Genomic DNA, 22,680 nt, shown 5'->3' with positions numbered 1-22,680 from the left:
TCCTCCTGGCCAATCAGGAAGTGGGTCCTGAGGGCCGATTGCCCGGGAGTCCTAAAACTCGATTGACCGCGAGTCCTATAACTCTATGCAAGAACACTTAATTAAAGTTGTCAGTGGAACAGGAGGTAAGGGGAAGTCTGCCGATGGGGACAACTCTTCTGGCTATAACTGTCTAAAAAGTTTAAATCCCCTCACATCCTGTTTTGTCTTGAAAAGCAGGTGTTCTGTCAGATTTGATGACCCAACAGAATTGGTAACGGAAGCGACGTTCGGTCGCCGCCATCTTGCTACACCTAACACTCCTCCACAGTAATGATATACTGAAAAGGGGGCAAGTGGACATCTTGTTACACCCACTGGAGTTTTGCATTTCACAGTTATTTTGGGCAAAAGTCCTAAGACCCGATTGGCCAGGAGTCCTATAATTCGATTGACCGAAAGTCCTATGACCCGTTTGACCGGGAGGAGAAGCAACTGCCAGGACTCAGTAGGCGATGCAGGGGGAAAGCCACCAAAGCCGCGACCTAGATGGGGATGGGGTAATTGAGCACCAGCCACCACATATCAGTCCGACGGACTGTTTAGATGGTACATTTTAAGAACAGTGGCTAACCTGCTGACCTCACAAGTTTGCTAATGTGACAGAACACCGCTGATTTTAAAGTTCAACATGTAAACAGTCTGTCGGATTTCAAAATAGTGTATTTCACAATATATGCTCCGTTTCCTATTTAAAATAACTGTGCAATGCAAAAATATGGTGGGTGTAACAAGATGTCCGCTTGCCTCCTTCTCGGTGTATCATTACTGTGGAGGAGTGCGGCATGTAGCAAGATGGCGGCGACGGAACGTCATTTCCGTTACCAATTCTGACGGGTCGCCAAATCTGACGGAACACAGGCAATTGAACAAATAGCTTATGCTTACAGACATCGGGCCAGATCCACGTACCTCTGAGCCGGGCGCAGCGTATCTAAGATAAACTACGCCGCCGTAACTTTTTTTCGAATGCTCAAAGAATTCGCGCCGTAAGTTACGGCGGCGTAGTGTATCTTTGGCAGCGTAAATCTCTGTGATGGTGGCGAGTTTTATGTAAATACGTCGTGACCCGACGTAAACAACATTTTTTTTTAACTGCGCATGCGCCGTCCGTGGGGGTATCCCAGTGCGCATGTTCGAAATTAAACCGGAACCAGCCAATGCTTACAACGGTGACGTCATTCTACGCAAATTCCTATTCGCGAACGACTTACGCAAACGACGTACAAAATTCAAAATTGGACGCGGGAACGACGGCCATACTTAACATTGAGTACGCCTCAGAATAGCAGCTTTAACTATACGCCGGAAAAAGCCGAACGCAAACGACATAAAAACAATGCGCCGGCCGGACGTATGTTCGTGGATCGCCGTATCTAGCTAATTTGCATACTCGACGCGGAATTCGACGGAAACGCCACCTAGCGGCCACCGAAAAATTGCAGCTTAGATCCGACGGCGTACTAAGACGTACGCCTGTCAGATCTAGCCGAGATGCCGTCGTATCTTGTTTTGAGGATACAAAACAAAGATACGACGCGCAAAATTACGCCGGCGTAATACCTTTGTGGATCCGCCCCATCAAGGGCACATAATGTATTCTTGTTGTCTTGGAGGTTATTACAAGCAGTGGGGTGGCCTTGTACATTACAGATGCAAAACAGAAGTCCTGGATATGAGAATGAAGTAGCATTGTAAATATAAAAGTTGTAATCAATTCAAATGATAAAGGTTTGGAAATTTTAAAACATTGCTTTTTAAACTGCACTTTAAGTGAGTGTTTTTTATGTGCATTTGCTGGCTTTACAGAACAAGTTCAGGGTACATCACAAGAGGTGGCCGATTCTGCCCATCAACACCTGTTCAACTACTTTTTACCTAACAACACATTTGGTAAGCATGAAATCCAAGACATTATAAACCTTCCCGCACCTTGTGTTTTCGAACTGCATGTGTATTGGTCATATATTTTGCTGGTGTAATTCGTTGCCCTGTACACGCAACTTATAGTTCAAATTCCTGTTTCAGATGTTTCTGATCAAACATGAGTCATGTGGTATGGCATTGCACAGATTAATGCATGACCTCTGTCTGTAGTCTAAGAACTAACACCTCATGTAACAAAACTATACATCCCACAATCCCTTGGCTTCTGAATCTAGGGTTCTGCTGGTCAGAACTAATCCATAATTAGATCTGGAAAATTGGAAAGAAACTGCGCTAAATACTAAACAAACAAGAAAGAAAGAAAGAAAAACTGCAATGAAGTCACAGTCTATTCAATCCGAGAGCTGCGAGTACCATGTAAACAATAGATACAAAAAACAAACAGTGAGAAAAATATAAATCGTGCTACCTCTAAACCGTGTGAAACAAATGTTTAAATCACAAACACACAAAACTATGTGATATATATTGATATAAATAATAAACTATGTGGTATATGATGGTATATATAAATCACTGATATACCAAAAAAACAAGAGAGGCTGATAGCCACTAGAGGGCACTATATAGCACTCTCAAGTCCCTCAATAACAGTAAAACAGTGATAATATTGATAATGAACATCAAAAAAATTTGGATCATATCATTAGATCAATAGATATTAACCAAATAAAAATATATATAGACATATAAATAAAACAAATATTGTAGCAATAAAGTCCATAAATGTTTAACACATGAAATGCCAGACACCCATGCTCTGTGCCAAGTTCCAAAATCAGTTGAAAACGTGTCCAAAGCAAAGTGATGTATCCTCCACCAAACTATAGATTGGCTCCTTACCAAATCACCATGATCCCTTATGACAGGGGATCATTAACAGCATATAATAGGTAGTCACTCCCAGTCTTGCAGTTCAGACAGATACGATCCTTAACATTGGGTCTCATCCACAAGTGATTAAACTTCACCAACATCAATGCCCACCATGTAAAAACCATAACAGCTCCACATAGCTCATTAAATGAGTAAAAAAGATTTATTAAAAGTTGTATTGCACTTACAAACATGCAATAAAAAAATGCCTCGAATCTGATGTGCCGGCCGGTACACAAATTCCCAGACACCCGTCCACTGGGAAAAAGTAAGGAGGTCTTGGGTGATGACAGCGCGCCGCTCCGCCCTACGTCCGTTTCGTAAAAATATTACTTCTTCCAGGGGCCCCTGCAAGAAGTAATATTTTACGAAACGGACGTAGGGCGGAGCGGCGCGCTGTCATCACTCAAGACCTCCAAACGTTTCCCCAGTGGACGGGTGTCTGGGAATTGTGTACTGGCCGGCACATCAGATTCGAGGCATGTTTTACTGCATAATTAGATCTGACACAGACACAAGCAGGCAGAGCAATGAAGGAAAAATGTGTTTCATCATATTAGCATTCCTACATTTATGATGCAATGCAGAGTAAATGGCAAGGTATGGATTGGAAGTTGTGTGACCCAGCACAAGAAGTTGCCTTCTCTTTCAGCTAATAGGGACAAGCTAGGTGAATAAATACAGGGGAATTGATCAGCTATGACATTACAAAATGCAGCCCATCATTAAAAGGTAAGGCAAATAAGTGACACGCGGGCAGCCTGTCAAACTCTATGGCAAGCTGTGGGTGGACGGGGCTAAAGATCCCATGGTCCAAGTGGTGCTGCAAATAGGGCCCTGTGTGTTCAGGGTCGAAGGTCCAAAACATAGGTCTTTTGCATTCCAGACCTTCACTCGTTCACTTTTTCCTGCATTTAGATGTTCCTGCTTTAACCACTTTCCGCGCGCAATATACTGCGGAAGGGTGGCTAGTGTAGGCAAAGTGGTGTACTAGTACGTTGCCTACTTCCAGGTTTAGGACGCGCACATCGTGCCCTACTTGGGCCGCACCTGCTGTGATTGTAAATTGGGAGAGCCTATCAGCCAGTCCCGGCCAATGATTCACGGCCAGGATCTGCTGATCAGCTGTGTACAATCACAACACAAAGCTCTGTACAGAGAGAAAGATCTCTCTGTTTCTTATCCCTGCAAGGCAGGCATGAGAAACTTGGAGATTTATTAGTAAAAAGCAGCACACACATAGTTAGACACACATTTAATCCCTTGATCGTCCTAGATTTTAACCCTTTCCCAGCCAGTGTCATTAGTGAATGAATGAGAAACTTATATAGCGCGACACATGCGAACTGAATCGCCTCTGGGCGCTTGGTGTACAGTGACAGTGTATAATATTATCACTGATCACTGTATTAATGTCACTGGTGATGTCAGTGTCGGTTGGTCAGATCCCCCCAGTGTCAATTGCCCATCATACCATCACAGTCCCATTATAACTCGCTGATCACTGCCATTAGTAGTATTAAAAAATATATAGAAATTCCAGTATATATACCATAGTTTGTAGGCGTAATAACTTTCACTCAAACTAATCAATATACACGTATTGGGATTTTTTTTATCAAAGACATGGAGCAAAATACATTTTCGACAAAATTTATGAAGAAATTAGAATTTAGATTTTTAGAAAGTAAAAAATATTTTTTTTTTCGAAATTTTCTGTCTTTTTTCATTTATATTGCAAACATTTTTTAATCCCAGTGCTGATCAAATACCACAAAAAGAAAGCTTTGTGTGAAAAAAGCAATCCATATTTCATTTGGCTACAGCATTGCATGACTGTGCAATTACCGGTTAGACCCCTTTCGTGCGCTTTACAGGCGTTTCACACTAGGGCGGTGTGCTTGCAGGACAGGAAAAAAAGTCCTGCAAGCAGCATCTTTGGGGCGGTGTGGAAGCGGTGTATACACCGCTCCTGCGCTGCCCCTGCCCAATGAATAGGCACCGCTTTCAAAGCGCTTAAACAGGAGGTGAGGGGAAGTCTGCCAATGGGGACCAACTCTTCTGGTTAAAACTGTCTAAAAAGTTGAAATTCCTGTTTTGTCTTCAGGAGATGATAGCAGGCGATTGAACAAATACTGTAGCTTATACATACAGACGTCAATGGCAGATAATGTATTCTTCGCAAAGCTTTTGATTTATTTAAGCCATTATGACTGAAAGTGAAAGAAAATCACGATTTTTCCCCAGAACAGCAACAGGGGGGAAATCTACCAATGGGGACATCAGTTCTGACGACTCTAGTGACAACCAGAGATTTCCTTACTTTGATTGGATTTCCTCACTTTCCGTTTAGGAAGTGGACAGGAAGTAAAGGGAAATCTCCCCAATGGGTCACAGATGGGGGGGGGGGGGTAACCCGGTAGGGGTTATAATTCGAGATTTTCCTAGCTTGTGACGGAAAATATTGATTATATGAAGACAGGAGGCGAGTATCTTATGCATTATCTTTCTTTAATAATGCCCATAGCAGAAATACAGTAAACATTTATTGTAACTTAAAAGAAAAAATTCAAAGAACTACCCTTCCCAGCAGTCCCTGGGCCAGCGTAGCCCCTCCCAGACCGTAATCTATATAAGGGACTGTCTGAGGTAACCTATTCCTCTTTCTTCATGCGAATTAGTGTAAACAGGAACCGAAAGTCCAATTAGACATCTCCGCGGCTGCCGGGAACCTTCCGACCGGAACACAACATCTGAATCTGGAGGAAACGAAAGGACAAGGCCAACACGGACCAACTTCATCCGGACCAACTTCATCCCAACGGGAACTATAGGAAAAACCAAAACCATTCGGAGCCGACCGGTCAGTCGTCTTCAGGAACATGGACCAACGGATTCAGTCAACGGCATCCCGACTCCGGATCTGGAACGTAGTAGGAGCCTCCATCTGCGGTGAACTAAGCCCATGGATCGAAACGGAACAGCAATCCCGACGGGGTTAGTGAAAACGAACTCCCGGGGCGTACCAGCCTCCGACTTGCAGGGTGTGTGGTTCAACAGTCTAGAACGAGAGAGAGAGACAACCTCGTGACAGGGTTGGGTCGGGAGGGAAGATACTCGCCTCCTGTCTTCATATAATCAATATTTTCCGTCACAAGCTAGGAAAATCTCGAATTATACCTCAGACAGGAGGCTCATATCTTATGCAAGTTCAAAGCTATAACAATGCATATATAGATGATAACAAATGAAACAACTACAAAATTGATATAGATATGTGTTCCTCCGATCCAAGCAGAATTGGCGGAAAGCAATCGTGGTTACCAGTCCGCCGCTAGCCGTAAATCCTATAGGGAGCCGCCCGGGGTGATGACCTAGGAGCCATCGCTCCTCTGGAGGGGTGGGCGCCCAACGGGGTTACGTAAGACCCTGCCATTTCCATGATTGATCGTACCCCTCTGGCTAGCGTAGCTGAGGAAACCGGAAACTGAGGTTTAGCGTAGGAATGAGGAGTAGGAAGAGATGCGAAGATCGCAGTGGGACCGTGAAGGACTAAGAAATCCGTAGACAAGGGAGTACGATGTGCGGGGAAGAACGGGTAGAAAAAAACGATGAAGTCCCGCCGCTGTCCTACGCACGACGGAAAAACCCTGACTCTCTGAGGCGGGATCCGACGCCTGGAATGGCCAACGTCTTGACACCCGATATGCGTCTGACGGAATCAGACACGAGGGGGCAGTAGCTCAAACGACAATAACCTCCGACAGAGTGAGATTGTCCCCCCAGTCCTGGCGCGTGGTCAGGACCACTGATCACCTCCCAAGAGCGTTGATACCCTGGGTGTGATGGGCGTTGAAACTTAACGCTTACTAAGTCGGTACACCATGGGTGTTATCCCACCGGTAGTAAGTCTACAAGGGAGCGGTAGTCCGAGTTCGCAGCGCGGAAGGCGCAGGGGAGCTATAGGACCTCCCGGACTCAAACGAGTCCACAAGGTAGTTGGTCATCTCAGACGAACGCCTTCATGAGGTTAACTTGTCGTTGATCACCAACTAACCCAGAGTCCTCCGGATGATCGAAATGTATATCTAGTCCCAAGGCCTAGATCAAGGCAAGTGGAACCCCGTTATAAAAGAAAAGGTCGCTGTCCGTGACCGACACCCCGAAAACCCAACCATGCAAAGAGAAGTAGGACGTGCGTCGTGAATAGAGGGTGCAGATCCCCGTACAGACTGGGGAGAGAAAGGATCCCATAAGGGAGCAAGGGCCAGGAACACTGACCGGTGCAGTCGTCAGTCGATGGAATTGGGCGGGTAACGAGAATTCCAATCTAACATCATAGCGGAAGTGCCTGGGGTACATTTCGCAGTTGGAACAATGTCGCGTTCCAGGCAGAAATGTCAGAGATCTTGCTAGATCCGTTAGGATTTTGGGTCAAGGACCCCCCAAGCGAAGGTCGTACTGCACCGCGGATACGGTGTCCATACGCAAGAACACACCATAGGTGGACCTGTGTGGCATTAGAGTCCTGATGGCAAGACGGTCGTCAGGATTTCCACGTGTGAACGTGCAGCAGAGACTCCGCTGTGGGCCACGCCCCTCCCGTGGACGAGGGACCGCATCGAGTACCCCAACCGAGGTGGTTGTCAACCTATTCCAAGATGAATCCGTCGTGGAGTTGCAGGTGGACCTGCCGTGCCGTCTGTCGACCTGACGTAGCCACCACCGTAGTTCAATTATGGCTTCCGTGTCCAGAGTGACGACGTCTGCACAGTGAAGCCCCTGGCAAAGACGTAGGGACTGAGACTCTGAAGGTCTCGATAGTGAAAAGAAGCTGGACAAATGGCCTGGATTAACGCCGGAAACAGGCCGACCAGGCGAGCCAGTCCGCGTAAGGATACCCGTCGTTAGCCCAGCACGATACTGACCTCGTGCAGATGGCGGCCAAGTGGTCATGGGTAGCCGAAGGATCACTAGGTTGGTGTCCACCAAAAACCCTAAAACTCTACCTCCTGAGATGGGGAGAGGATAGATTCCCCGTGATCTATGGGGAACTGTCCCGGAGGCGTGTTCGTTCGCCAGGCGAGGGGTACGAGCCATTAAGAGTAGGTCATCCAAGTAGATAATCAACCTCACCCTTTGTGTCGCAGAATGTCGTCACTGTATACAGTAATTACGAGAGATTTCTCAAGTTACTACCGGGTGATAACCGCCCTCCTTTCCTGACCAGGAAGACGTTGTTGGGGAAACCCGGGGAGAGCGGGTCCGTCTCCACTATCGTTTGGGTGAACCAGAGGCCCTGCAATTCGTTGTCTATTAGGGCGGTGTTCAGGTCTGAAGACCGAAGGAAAGAGGGACTAGGTCCATCTCCGGTCCTATAATCCTGATAGACCGGCACTGTACCGTGTTAGACTTTGATGACGTTTGGGCTCATCCGGGATGGAATAGAGCCCTACCATCTTGGAATATCTTAATCAGCGTGATCCCGACTAGCCTGTCCTCGGTGGTCGGACCGGGGTCTGATTCGGCTAGGTGAGACAGCTGGGGAACAAGCCACGTTAAGATTCGAGCGGCGGTGTCCAGTCGGACCCGTAGTGTCCACGCATCCCAGGAGGCGACCGCCCGTTGGGCCCAGCCCCGATTTGGGACAGGTCAGTCGGCTGTTCAGCGGCGTGGCCTGCTCACTAAGGTGTGGAATGATGGTGATAGGTCCCAAAGATCCATGGCCCTGGTCTGTATGATCCGAAGGACCTCTCTATTCCCAGCTTGGGGGATTTCCCGTGTATGGTGGGATACCCCCAGGGTATGGGGTTCACCTCGGGAGTGTGCACAGCCATAAATGGTAAAGAGAGGGGGTTACGCCCTGAAAATGATTCGGTGAGTTTTTCGACCGATCTCCGGGTCCATTATGTGATATATTGGATCACCTCGGGCGGAGGTGCCCAGTCATCGGAGTGTGGATGGCATATCGCCCCCGGATCTATAATGGCTCTCTACGAGAATCCATAGAGTGTCACCCTGGGAACAGGGTTGGCGTCGTCATAGAGCGCCATGTGCCCACTGCCCTAACACTCATCATCATTCTCATCATCTACAACCTCAGACTCAAGGTGTTAGCCGCCTCAGACTCCGCGGACAACTCTGGAAGAGTCCACGAATGGGTCTGGCTTAGTCCGTCTAACGGATCGCTGCCTCTGCATGTGCATCTCCCCGAGGCTCGGGGGTCGGTCAGAGTCTGGGAGGGCAGTGGGTCGGCAGTCCGGGTAGGGTACTGCCTGGGACATATTATTTACTTCCCCTGTCGGGGAGTCAAGGGCCACAGAAACGTGGCAGCGTTTTGGAACGCCCAGCCCTTCTCAGGGGCGGTAGACCGTTGCCGGATGGTTCGGGCATATGGTGTGCAGGCGGGGGTAACCGACGCCATGGTCGTAAAGATTGGTCTACCGATCAGTTTTGGCAACTGTGTAACACTGTTGAGATTTGGCCTCCTAGGACTGTGTCCACCCTATCCGGGGTACCGGCATGAACAATGCCATGATATTCATTAAATTGTAGAATCTTTGTACAATTCAATACAATTTTTTATACATATTTGTATAATTTATTTATATAATGAATATATAATTTGTATAATCCATCTATAATTTATTATTTGTAAAATTGAATAATGGATTTAGTCATATATTATAAGTAATAATATATATTAATAATAATATCATTAATAATAAATGTATTTATTCATTCAATCCTTAGATAGTTATTTAATACATTATTTATTAGGAGTATGTTGTAGGGAATAAATTCCCCGGAGATAAACATGCTATAATTTCTTTATTTAATTTATTGATTTATTGATCTATCTACATATTGATTATTTATTTATTTATTAGGATAAATAAGGTATAAATTCCCCAGAAATATAATTTGAGTATATATTGAATTATTTATTGTAGATTTGGTTATTTAAATTATTTAATTTAATTTATTTATTTATTTATTAGATATTGATTCATTGGAATGAAATATATATATTTATATATATATATATATATCTGAAAAGATGTACTGCCATCTAGTGGTTGAAAGCATGGTGAAACAGCAGCAGGTTCCTGGCTACGACACCGCTGGGAAGGACATCCTGCGGTGTGAGGGGAGCCTGACGAGATTCTAACTCCAGAGGCGAAGTCTCGCGAGACTAAGGCCTCTGGAGTTCTTATTGGCCCGAGGTTGTGAGGGACGGAACGGTCGATGAGAACCGTTCTCCCCCGTCTCGCTCTCGATACCGAGAGAGGCACCGAAAGAGAGGAGAGGAGGAGAGGAGTGGCCGCGGCGGAGACCCCGCCCCCCACCTGAGCGCGCGAAGGGGAGCGTGGGGAGGGAGGGGGGGGACAGTTGCCCAGGCATGGCGCCCGCCGAGGGAGCGAATGAAAAACAGCGCGGATCCCGCACGGACGCCGCAGTGCTCCGGCGTCAAAGAATGGGAAAAAACCCGAGCAAAGAATCAAAGAATTGGAAACAAACAAACGTGGCCTCTCAAACATATCTGCCTGACACCACTCCGGCGGACAGAAATAAAGCGCAGAAACGGGGGATAGCAGGGAGAACCCCCAGTATTCCACATCTTCCAAAACTACAGAACAATCAATTCCGACAAAATACCTGACACCGGGGCATTCGGTATCAGGGAGGAATTCCAGGGAAACTCCCCATGTTCCACAATACCTCAAACATATCAGTCAAGACTGAACAAAATCACCCGACACCGGGGCACTCGGTATCAGAGACCATATATACAATCAAACAATAAAGGTACATGAAACACCTATCTTGTAAATAATAAAGATACAAGAAGTACCTATCCTGTAAATAATAAAGGTACATGAAATACCTATCTTGTAAATAATAAAGGTACATGAAATACTTATCTTGTGTGCTCTGCCATGAGCAGAAAGAAAGAGGAATAGGTTACCTCAGACAGTCCCTTATATAGATTACGGTCTGGGAGGGGCTACGCTGGCCCAGGGACTGCTGGGAAGGGTAGTTCTTTGAATTTTTTCTTTTAAGTTACAATAAATGTTTACTGTATTTCTGCTATGGGCATTATTAAAGAAAGATAATGCATAAGATATGAGCCTCCTGTCTGAGGTATAATCCTCTCTTACTCTATCAAAAATGAAAAACAATGTTTGCCTTTACTGTAGTTCTACTTTCTGTAAATACTTCACCTATTGAAATTATGAATATGTTATTTTTCCTGGACTGAAATGATGACCTAGCACTACTCTGAATCTTAGAGATACGATGAGCTAGATTCAGGTAGCATTTACGTTGGTGTATCTATTGATACGCTGCGTAAGTTAGAAGATGCGCCGTCGTATCTATGCGTGCTATTCACAGAGCTAGAAATGCCTGAATTTCAGCTTCCTCCGACCAACGTAAGTGTTAGTACGCCGTCGTATCTAGGGTGCATATTTACGCTGGCCGCTAGGGGCGCTTCCGTTGATTTACGTGTAGAATATGTAAATGACCTAGATACGCCGATTTACAAACGTACTTGCGCCCGCTACGCCGTTTACGTAAGGCTTACGTCCGGAGTAACGTTACCCCTGCTATATGAGGCGCAGCCAATGTTGAGGTATGGACGTCGGAACAGCCGTAGAATTTTACGACGTTTACGTAAGTGGTACGTGAATGGGGCTGTGCGTAGGTTACGTTCACGTCGAAAGCATTGAGCCGACGTATCTTAGGGAGTATAAGCGACGTGACTCTGAGCATGCGCGGGCATGCGCCGTTCGTTCGTGAAAACATTTACATGGGGTCACGGCTAATTTGTATACAACACGCCCACTACCTTCGACATTTAAATTAGGCGGGCTTACGCCTGCCTAGTTACACTAAGCCGGCGCAACGTACGGCGCCAGATCTTGCAGAATACCGTTCTGGGCTCCGTGATTTACACCGGCATAGCGCATATGAGATGCGCTACGCCAGCCAAAAGGTACGCTGCTGTACCTGAATCTAGCTCAATGTTGTTAACAGATAAATCTCACGTTCAAAGTGTACTCATCTTCTTTGCCCATTCCATTTTCCTAATGTATCTCACCCTCCCTCGTCTCAGATACATAAAACTGCCACAATGATCACATCCTGCTGGGAAAATCCTCTTAAACTCTGGCTGCACTATACAGTCAACCCCTATAGACTTTCATGGCACCGTCTAACCAAGGGATAAGTGCACTTATCCTTTTAAGCCCTGGTTCACACTAAGCTGCGAGAATGAAGCAGATTTCACTCCCACATGTCAGCCCCGAATTCGACGGCAATTTCACAGACGTCTGTGTGGGTTTCTGCACAGATGTCAATGGAAATCGCACCCCGAAATCGCAAAAAGGAGTACAGAAACGATTTTCTCAAATCGGTGCAAATCTACATTTACTTTCCTATTTCTCTACATTTCTCACAGCGTTCCACATTTTGCTCACTTGTGATATATGCAGATTATTGATTTATTTGTATGCTGCAGAAATAAAGCCGTATTGCCCGCTAGCCATGCTAATGGCTGGGGGATTTGTCTTTTCCTAAGATTGAGCAGATTGACTGTAAAAGTAGGTTGTTATTTTGTCAGTGAGTACACCATAAAATACAGCATGGAGCAAAATGACAAAATGTCCCTGATAGAGGCCTAAATTAACATATGGTGAGAGAGATTAAAGGAAATGACAGATTAACATGTTACGGTTTAATAAAAATCCGAACTAAATCGTACCAGGGTTGCTGGTAAACATGCTTAGCCTGCATTCTTTATTTTGCCTTAACTGTCCTCTTGTTCAATTTGTTTTGTTTTCAGTTATTTTTTCTTTTTTTTAAAATAGAAATGAAAGGCAAAACGTATGCATTTAAAAAACTTAGGGGCAGATTCACATAGAATCCGCATTGGCGTAGTGTAAGCCATTTACACTACGCCGCCACAACTTCCTGGAGCAAGTGCCGTATTCGCAAAGCACTTGCTCCGTAATTTGCGGCGGCGTAGTGTAAATGGCCCGGCGTATGGCCGCGTAATTCAAAGGGGGCGGCTTGTATTTAAATTAAGCGCGCCCCCGCGCCGATCGAACTGCGCATGCGCCGGCCGTAAAAATAGTCCAGTGCGCAAGCTCCAGCTCACGACGGAAAACGTCAATGACGCCGCCGTGAGCGTCATTGACGTAAAGTCGTATTCGCGAACGACTTAGTAAAACGACGTAAACGACGGAAAAAGACGACGCTGACCCGACGCCATACTTAACATGGCATACGGCGGACTGGCGTAAGGTTACCCCTCATATAGCAGGGGTAACCTTACGCTTACAACGTAAACAACGACGAGGCGGCGCAAAATCGTTCGGGAATCGGCGTATCAGGCTCATTTGCATAGTCAAATGAGAACTGAACGTAAACGCCACCTAGCGGCCAGCGTCGAATTACATCTAAGATCCGACGGTGTAAGTGACTTACACCTGTCGGATCTACGCCGTATCTATGCGTAAATGATTCTAGGAATCAGACGCATAGATACCCGGGGCCAAAAACAGAGATACAACGGTGTATCTTGAGATACACCGTCGTATCTATTCTGAGAATCTGGCCCAATGACCCTTGTTCTTATTTGCATAATAGACTTTGAGATGTGGTGATGATGAACAAACAACAGAACACTTCTCTTCCCAGTGTAATGGGTTGTGTCTTGGCCATTGGAGAACAGGCATGCCGTTCTCCCAACACAGCCAGAAAAATGATCATTCTGGGATGGATGTGCTTCTATGCCTAGAGTGGTCAGTTTTTATTAGGAAAGCAGGGGGGCTGTAAGAATCCCCAGTTATTTCACACAAAGGATACAAAACAAAAAGAACAGGATACTTTTTAACACAAGTACATGGTAAAACAAACGCATTACAGGAATATGAAATGCTGGGGTAACATACACTTTAAGCCCAAATCTGATTATGGTATTTTTCTGTATATATTAAAGGAGAAGTATGGTTTTCACGTTTTTGGACTATTTATACTTACCTCGTGGATGGAGCATCAGACCAATGCTCTAGCTGTCCCCCACCATCTGTGCACTGAGAACCGAGCCACCGAACATCGCCGTTGGCTCGGTTCTCACAGATCCCTGAGAGGAAAGAGGCGGACTGTCAGTCAGCCTCTTTTCTCTCTGCTTCTCCACGCTCATTGGAGAGCTGAGCAGTGCTCTGCACCCCCTCCCCCTGATAGGTGTCAAATGTGACACCAGAGGGGGGAGGGTTTCCGAAAAGCAGAGGTTCCATTTTTTTTGGACTTCCGCTTTAAGCATGAATATCATTACATTTCAGCATTTTCTCTGGCAAGAGAAAACCGTAAGCAGCACAGAAATGACTTCACCAAATCTCACTCCAAATTTCGTGTAACAGTGAGATGCTGCAGCGCCTAAGGTGATCTCACACAGCAGATATAGAGCGATGAAGCTGTAGACAAAGGAGTGCATACTGCATAGGCACCTTCACACACTATAGCTGTGTTATTTTTATACAGTAAGGTAGATGTTTCTGAGAATTGCTTATGCCCTACATAATAGCAACTTTTTACTTTTTGAGTTCCTGTCCATTTTAAAACCTAATAAACATGCAGCTAGCTGAAAGTTGTATTAAAGCCCTCAGCATTTTTTTTTTTTTTTTTAGCTTAAAGTGATACTTAACACACACAGTTTAATTTACATGGCCCCTACCAGGGATGGACTGGCCATTGGGACTACAGGGAGTTTCCCGGTGGGCCAATGGCTCAGTGGGCCGGCTTCAGTGACAGCGGACCGCCTCCCCCCTCCGTTCCTCTATCTCTCCCTTCCCGCAGTGCTCACCTCCTCTCCCTCACCGCAGTGCTCACCTGGGGGGGGACAGAGAAGCAAGGGGAGGACCAGAGGAGCAGGGGGGACGACAGAGGAGCATGGGGGAGGGGACAGACAGCTGACTCAACAGCTATGGCCTGGGAGTTTCTCACTTCTGCCTAATCTTGTCCCACAAGGGGGGGCACCGAACTGATTCTTTGCCCCGGGGTGAAATAATGTCTAGCTTCCCCACTGGTACTGCCTATAAGAGTACCAGTACCAGCCGTTCTACTCTAATAAAGTAAAATGGCTAGTGGCTAGTGAAGGGGGAGATGGGGCTTGGGTGGCCGGGGGGGTGCGGGAGTTGTCCGGCCGCCATGGGAGACACCTGTCAAAGTGGGCCAGTCTGGATGAAGTCCAGGGCCAAAATGTTGTCCCAGTCCAGCCCTGGCCCCTACTATTTCTGTATGTGGATGAAGGCACTGTAATGACTTTTTCCTAATCGATATACAGCTGTCATATGACCCAGATCTTTCCCAGCCTGTCTGCAGGGAAACATAAGCAGGATGAGCTTCTAGTCCTCTGCTGCTGGTCACATGTTCAAACCAAAAAAAAAGCCTTTGGAGTACTGAGTAAAAATAAATAATTAAAACGAATAAACTGTTTTAAATTGTCATACAAATATATATTTGAAATTAAATATTTATTATTTTGTGGAAATAACATGGTGTGGGTGGATTTCAGCCAGTCACAGGCTGTCTCAATCCCCTCCAACCTGTGTCTTAGAATAAGAGGGAGGTGAAGCCTCCATTAATGTACATGCAAGTTCCCACCCCCATTGTGTTTTACTGTTTAGTGGGCATGGAGGAGGAGGGAGGGAGGGAGTGGACTGTCAATTACCACTGTGTATACATCCACATGTGTGACTCTATAGTCACATGGGCCGCTCAGATGTGATAGGGAGGAAATGCTCAGCATAGAAACTCACTGTAAACTGAGCATGTGCAGAGTTGCCGCCACAGCTGCAAGATCTTTAGCTGAATCGGGCACATAAAAAGAAGGTGGAGATAGAGAGCAGCAGGATCAAGTAGGAATGAGTATGAACAGAATTAATAGTTTTTTTTATAATGTGGGTTTAGTAAACACACTGGACACAATGAAATAAACATTCCCCCTGTAAACTATTTGGTAAAATTCATATCCCAGCACTTGCACTTTACAACTTTCAATGCTGCTGTGGCTCCTGTTCTCTCAGTCCGGCTTCCAAGAACTTCTGATCTTCACAGGAAAGAGTTAACCATGGACAGTGCAGTCTGAAGTCAGTGTGTTAGCTTGGAGAAGAGTGGGAGGAGCAGGGAGGGGCAGGGGAGTGTCTTACCACCCTAGGATGTGGAGCTGTGTGTTTCTATAGGTGCACACAGTGTTGGAGGCACATATCACTTTAAATCACAATGGACTGAGCAGGAACTAATGTGAACAGCCTGTGTAATCCTTGAAAGGCTGCAGAACATGATGAAGTTATATGAAAGTATAAGTTAACCACATTTACTTTCCCTACAGAAACACAGTTTGAAGTAAAGATTTATTACCGGGGAACTCTGGTGAAGAAAAGTTTGGTAAAAAACTCCTGTGGCTTCCACCTCACTTCAAGGCAGCTAACAAACCAAGAAAACTATTTAGAGGATGTGACTCTGCCGTCACCTTCCATAATCTCGGACCTCAAAGTAGCTGCTGAAATTAATAAACTTCTACAAAACCTAGAACAAGGAACTCTGGTGGAAGTACAGAATGGAGCCATCTGCGCCAAGAGGCAAGGCAAATGCAGAAGCTTTTGGAGTATGACAGAGACGCCAACAACGAACCTGCCCAGTCCAATAAACAAGGAGGCCTACACCGAGTTGTACAAATATCAGCAATTTGTGAAAGGTACATGATGGAATATTTTCCATACATTTTGTTCATTTAATACAGGGGTCCCCAAACTTTCTAAACAAAAGGGCCAGTTTACTGTCGTTTAGGATTTAGGAGGGCCAGACTATGACCAGTGGGAGTAGAAAATGCCCCAGCATTAATGGGAGTGGACAATGTCTCAGACTTGGTGGTCAGTGGGAGTAAAAAGAAAAACAGTGGTCAGTAGGAGGAGGATAATGCCCCATCTTTGGTATTTTTGGTATTTGTAGGAGGAATAGTGTCCCATCATTGGTGAAGTGGAAGGAATAATGCCCCATTGTTGGTGTTAGTTGGAGAAATAGTGTGCCATCATTGGTATTAGTGGGAGGAATAGTGTGCCATCATTCGTCAAGTAGAAGGAATAGTGCCCCATCGTTGGTGTTAGTTGGAGGAATAGTGTCCCATCATTAGTATTAGCACTGGGTGGAATAGTTTTCCATCATTGGTATTAGTGGGAGGAATAGTGTCTCATCATTGGTATTAGTGGGAGGAATAGTGCCCTATCATTGGTATTAGTGAGAGGAATAGTGTGCCATCATTCGTCAAGTAGAAGGAATAGTGCCCCATCGTTGGTGTTAGTTGGAGGAATAGTGTCCCATCATTAGTATTAGCACTGGGTGGAATAGTTTTCCATCATTGGTATTAGTGGGAGGAATATTGTACCATCATTGGTATTAGTGGGAGAAATAGTGTACCATCATTAGTATTTTTTTTTTCCTCAGTTGAAGCCGATACGTATTCGTCTACCTATTTTTGGTAAAAAAAAAAATCGCAATAAGCGTTTATCGATTGGTTTGCGCAAAATTTATAGCGTTTACAAAATAGTTTTATGGCATTTTTATTAATTTTTTTTTTTACTACTAATGTCGGCGATCAGCGATTTTTTTCGTGACTGCGACATTATGGCGGACAATTTTGACACATTTTTGGGACCATTGTCATTTTCACAGCAAAAAATGCATTTAAAAAGGTGCTATTGCTGTCTGGATGCAACATACACATTATAACAATTTCCAAAAGCAGGACATTCCTCCATCTCCACTGGGCTGATTAAGAGAAATCTAAATGTGTACGGCTAGTCTAATGCCTCGTACACACGACCGGTTTTCCCGAAGAGAAAACTGCCATTTTTTTAATTGGTCAGGAAAACCGGTCGTGTGTATGCTCCATAGCAGTTTTCCCCGACAAGAAAAACTGCCCGCAAAAAAATTCGAACCTTCTCTATTTTTTCCCGTTGTGTCTCCCGTCAGTCTTTTTTTCGGCGCGAAAACCACTCGTGTGTATGCTTTTCCGAGGGGAAAAAAATGTGCATGCTCAGATTAAAAGAAGGAGATGGGAGTGCTTGTTCTGGTAAAACTAGCGTTCGGAATGGAGACATTCGTCACGCTGCAATGGTCCGAAAAGCATGAAAACTGAAAAGCGCGAATCGTCTCTCACCAAACTTTTACTAACACAAGGATCAGCAAAAGCAGCCCAAAGGGTGGCGCCATTTGAATGGAATGTCCCCTTAATAGTCCGGTCGCACGAGTTGGACGTCACCACGCTTTGGTCGAGCGTTTTTTGGACTGAACGTGTGTATGCAAGGCAGGCTTGAGAGGAATCACGTCGGGGAATAAAAGTCGGGTTTTGGCATGTCAGGTAAACCGGTCGTGTGTACAGGGCATAAGGATTCATTGATCACAGGGTGTTTGTTCATTGAAATACAAAAGTCACCTGATCAGGCTCAAATTAGGTAGTTTCAGTCGTACTGGTGACATACTGTATCTAACATGCCACATTGCTGTATTTGGGGGGGAAAAAAATCTAGTTTCTTGTTTTCTCTTCCCTTCAGAACTGATTGAGTTCATAGAACGCAGGAGGCAAGAATCTCCACAATATGACATTTGGATTTGTCTTGGAGAAACTTGGCCTGATGGCAGACCATGGAAGAAGAAATTAATTATGGTGCAAGTAAGTCCTTTAATAATGATACAGTGTGACCCCCATCAATCTCATTGGGTGAGTTTGACAGATGCTGCTGCCTGTCAAATTCTACAGCACAAGTTAAAAATGCAATGGCTGCAAGCAAAGCATCACAGCCATTATGTGTGTACAGCCCTGTCAGGCTTTAATGTTAGATTTGCGGTGGGTAGCCAGGAAGGGGTAAAACCGTGGCTCAGCCTCCTGTTTTTACCACCCCCTGGACGCCATTGTGAAAGCACCCTTAGGGCTGTTGCACACAGGCAGCTATAATTTCCAGCATTTTTCACCCACCCGCACAGCCCAGGTGCAGCAGTCAGCCTGTCTAACATAAATGGCTATGCGCTGCTGTATTTGTGTATATGGCAGTGCTGTTTTAAGCGTCAGTACAGGGTACAGGCTTATGCAAAAAAAATTCAATGTTCACACACAAGAAATTGAGATTGGGGCGGAGGCTCATCTTCCAGCAGGACAATGACCCTAAACATACAGCCAGAGCTACAATGGAATGGTTTAAATCAAAGCATATTCATGTGTTATGCTGCGTACAGACGGTAGTTTTTTGTGATGAAAAAAAAACGACGTTTTAAATCATGAAATAAAACGACGTTTTTGAAACATCATTTTCAAAAACGACGTTGCCTACACACCATCGTTTTTTCACAATGCTCTAGCAAAGCGAGGTTACGTTTCACCACTTTTTTTCCATTGAAGCTCGCTTCATAACTAGCTTCTGGGCATGCGCGGGTTTAAAAACGTCGTTTTTTGCTACACACGGTCAATTTCTGTGAAACAAAACAAAAATTCAAGCATGTTCGAATTTTTTTTTTGTCGTTTTTTTTTTAAGACATAAAACGACATTTTGCCCACACACGATCATTTTAAATGACGTTTTTTAAAACGTCGTTTTTTTTCATCACAAAATACGACCATCTGTACGCGGCATTAGAATGGCCCAGTCAAAGTCCAGACCTAAATCCAATTGAGTATCTGTGGCAAGACTTAAAAATTGCTGTTCGCAGATGCTCTCCATCCAATCTGACAGCTTGGGCTATTTTGCAAAGAGGAATGGGCAAAAATGTCACTCTGGATGTGAAAATCTGATAGAGACTTACCCCAAAATACTTACAGCTGTAATTGCAGCGAAAGGTGGTTCTACAAATTGACTCAGGGGGGCTGAATACAAATGCACCCACACTTTTGACATATTTATTTGTAAAAAATTTGGAAACAGATTTATCATTTTCCTTCAACTTCACAATTATGTGCCACTTTGTGTTGGTCTATCAGTATGCATTTCCAGAACAGGAAGTATAGAAAGATTTCCCAAACGGAACAAAAACCTAAACATATGATATTTTTTCTTTGAGGCCCCATACACACGAGAGGATTATCCGCTGGAAATGGTCCTCCGGACCGTTTCCGCGGATAAATCCTCTGGCGTATTTGGATCTGATGGTTGTACTAACCATCAGATCGAAATCCGCGCGGAATACATCCGCGGTGACGTGGCCGCGCCGTCGCCACGATGATGACGCGGCGACGTGCGCGACGCTGTAAGATAAAGACTTCCACGCATGCGTCGAATCATTACGACGCATGCGAGGGAGGGAATCGGACGGATTGATCTGGTGAGTCTGTACAGACCACCGGTTCAATCCGCTGGACTGGATTCCAGCGGATGGATTTTCTAGCATGCTAGAAAATTTTTATCCGCTGGAAATCCGAAAAAAATCCACGGATAAATATCCGCTGGGCCGTACACACCACCGGATCTATCCGCTGGAACTGATCTGCGGATAAATCCCAGCGGATAGATCCGGTCGTGTGTACGGGGCCTAAGGTCTAACAGACAGGTAAGTGGTAAGAGTGAAGCCGTGACCCGTTTACACCACTTTTGGAGTGGGAACACAATTTTCCGTGCACTGCCAGCTTCAGGCAAGTGTCATTATTTCCTAATGGCACTCCCATGCATCTCATAATCATGGCTGAAATTACGGCCACCATGGCGCACTGCAGCACTACAATGCAACACGATTGTAAAAGTTGCACATGCCATGCTTTTTTCATGTTCCTGCACATTCGGAAGCCCATTAAAATGAATAGTCTGTCACAAACGTGCGCATTATGGAGTGAACGCGCTCTAAAAATGGAGGGATTTTTAAAGCACAGATTACAAATTTATATTGGAATGTTCATTTTTTCCTAGATCACACCGATATCAATGCAGATGCTTCATGAGCTGAGCTACAGCACCGGAGCCTCATCACTACGCAGCAACGAGGTCAACTTGCAGATCTCCGACTCGCTGTCCTCCTCTCTGCGTAGCACAAGTGATATACTGAATTTCCTGAAGGAGTTTGAGGAACGGATGGACTGCGCTTAACAGACAAAGCAGAACTCAGTGCCTTAGGCCTACTTCAAACAGGAAAATGTCATGAACCTTGAACTCTGGCCTGCATGTGCGTAAAGGCCAACCAGGGAGCCTCTTTTAGCTACTGAGCAAAACAAAGTGTCTGAGTGAAATTATCGCTTTAGCTTCGGTAGTTTTTAAATGTTGACATTGCAAGTGTAGTTAAAGTACAAGACACTAAGGGGTGTATTTATAAAAAATAATGTGCATTGAAGTTCGTCCATCAAAACTGTATGAAAATTTGTTCTGTGCGAATGGGGCAAAATCAAATGTTCTCAGGCTATTTCTGCATATCGAAAGATGGAATGTGGAAAATACCTTATTATGGCCACTAGATGGAGCTGAGGAACACACTCATTACTTATGATAATCAGTGCCATCTAGTGGCCATAATGCTAAATCTATCTCATTTGCACATTCTTGATCTGCAGAGGATTTAACCTGAGAACATTCAATGCTGCTCCATTCGCACAGAACAAATGTACACAAAGTTTTGATGTACAAATTTCTATATAACTTTTTAATAAATACATCCCTAAGTATCCATGTCATATATGTTGTATAACAATACATTTAACTGTGGATCTCGGTACAAATGTTCTTTGCTGCTTTACAACTTGAATTATTACACTGTATTGGGAGCAATGGGAGGAACAGTATTCTAAGCTAAAGGAATATGGTGAAGCTGGAAGAAAGAAACCATTCAACAATCATGAATAGAATGAACACTCAATCAAACTAGCTGATATGCAGATATTGACACCCAGTTCTGGGTAGTTATGTTTTAACTACTTCAGTTCTTGTGCCTGTATATAATTTTCATAATGTACCAGAGCAATTTTTCTGTTTCTTCCATTGGCCTGTTTATTTGGCAATAACTTTCCATTACTTAGGATAACAAAGTAATATATACAATTGGGGCAGATCCACAATAATCCCCCCCCGGCGCACCGTATATGAGATACGCTACGCCGCCGTAACTTACTTCTCTTTGGTTCGAATCCATAAAGATTTTGCGCCGTAAGTTACGGCGGCGTAGTCTATCTCTTGCAGCGTAAGGGCGCGGATTTCAAATTGGGTGGGTAGGGGGCGTGTTTCATTTAAATGAAGCGCGTCCCCGCGCCGAACGAACTACGCATGCACCGTCCCTAAATTTTCCGCCGTGCATTGCGCGAAATGACGTCGCAAGGACGTCATTGTTTTGACTTGGACGTAAATTACGTCCATCCCGCGATTCACGGACAACTTACGCAAATGAAAAAAAAATCAAATTAAACGCGGGAACGACGGCCATACTTAACATAGCAGGTTTAACTATACCCCAACGAAACAGCAGCTTTAACTATACGCCGGAAAAAGCCGACTAGAGATGTCGTAAAAGAATGCGCCGGCCGCTCGTACGTTCGTGGATCTTTGGAAATAGCTAATTTGCATACTCGACGTGGATTACGACGGGAACGCCACCCAGCGGACGCCGAAGAATTGCATCTTAGATCCTGTCGGATCTAACCCAGATGCCGTCGTATCTTGTTTTGAGGATTCAAAACAAAGATACGACGCAGGAAATTTGAAAGTACGCCGGCGTATCAGTAGATACGCCGGCGTACTCGCTTTGTGGATCTGCCCCAATTGTCTTTTTTTTGGGGGGGGGGGGACTAGG

At 45.0% G+C, this 22,680-nt stretch overlaps 1 protein-coding gene across 2 annotated transcripts in view; it reads left to right on the top strand.

Moving 5' to 3' along the window:
- LOC120916505 (interferon regulatory factor 3-like) overlaps positions 1-22,010 on the top strand; it is a 51,851-nt gene extending 29,841 nt beyond the window's left edge. Inside the window, exons 7-10 of one of the 2 annotated variants that reach the window (XM_040327508.1) lie at positions 1,849-1,932; positions 16,259-16,624; positions 18,480-18,598; positions 20,817-22,010. In XM_040327508.1, the coding sequence (XP_040183442.1) occupies positions 1,849-1,932; positions 16,259-16,624; positions 18,480-18,598; positions 20,817-20,993 (746 nt within the window). In that variant the 3' untranslated portion in view covers positions 20,994-22,010. The remainder of the gene's footprint in view (positions 1-1,848; positions 1,933-16,258; positions 16,625-18,479; positions 18,599-20,816) is intronic. The other variant, XM_040327509.1, reaches the window with a different exon arrangement.
- Positions 22,011-22,680: the final 670 nt, after the last annotated feature.

This window comes from Rana temporaria, chromosome 10 (genome assembly GCF_905171775.1).
Source record: "Rana temporaria chromosome 10, aRanTem1.1, whole genome shotgun sequence".
NCBI lineage: Eukaryota > Metazoa > Chordata > Amphibia > Anura > Ranidae > Rana > Rana temporaria.
The sequence above is the reverse complement of the archived record's forward strand: the minus strand, read 5'-3'. Positions and strand labels throughout refer to the sequence as shown.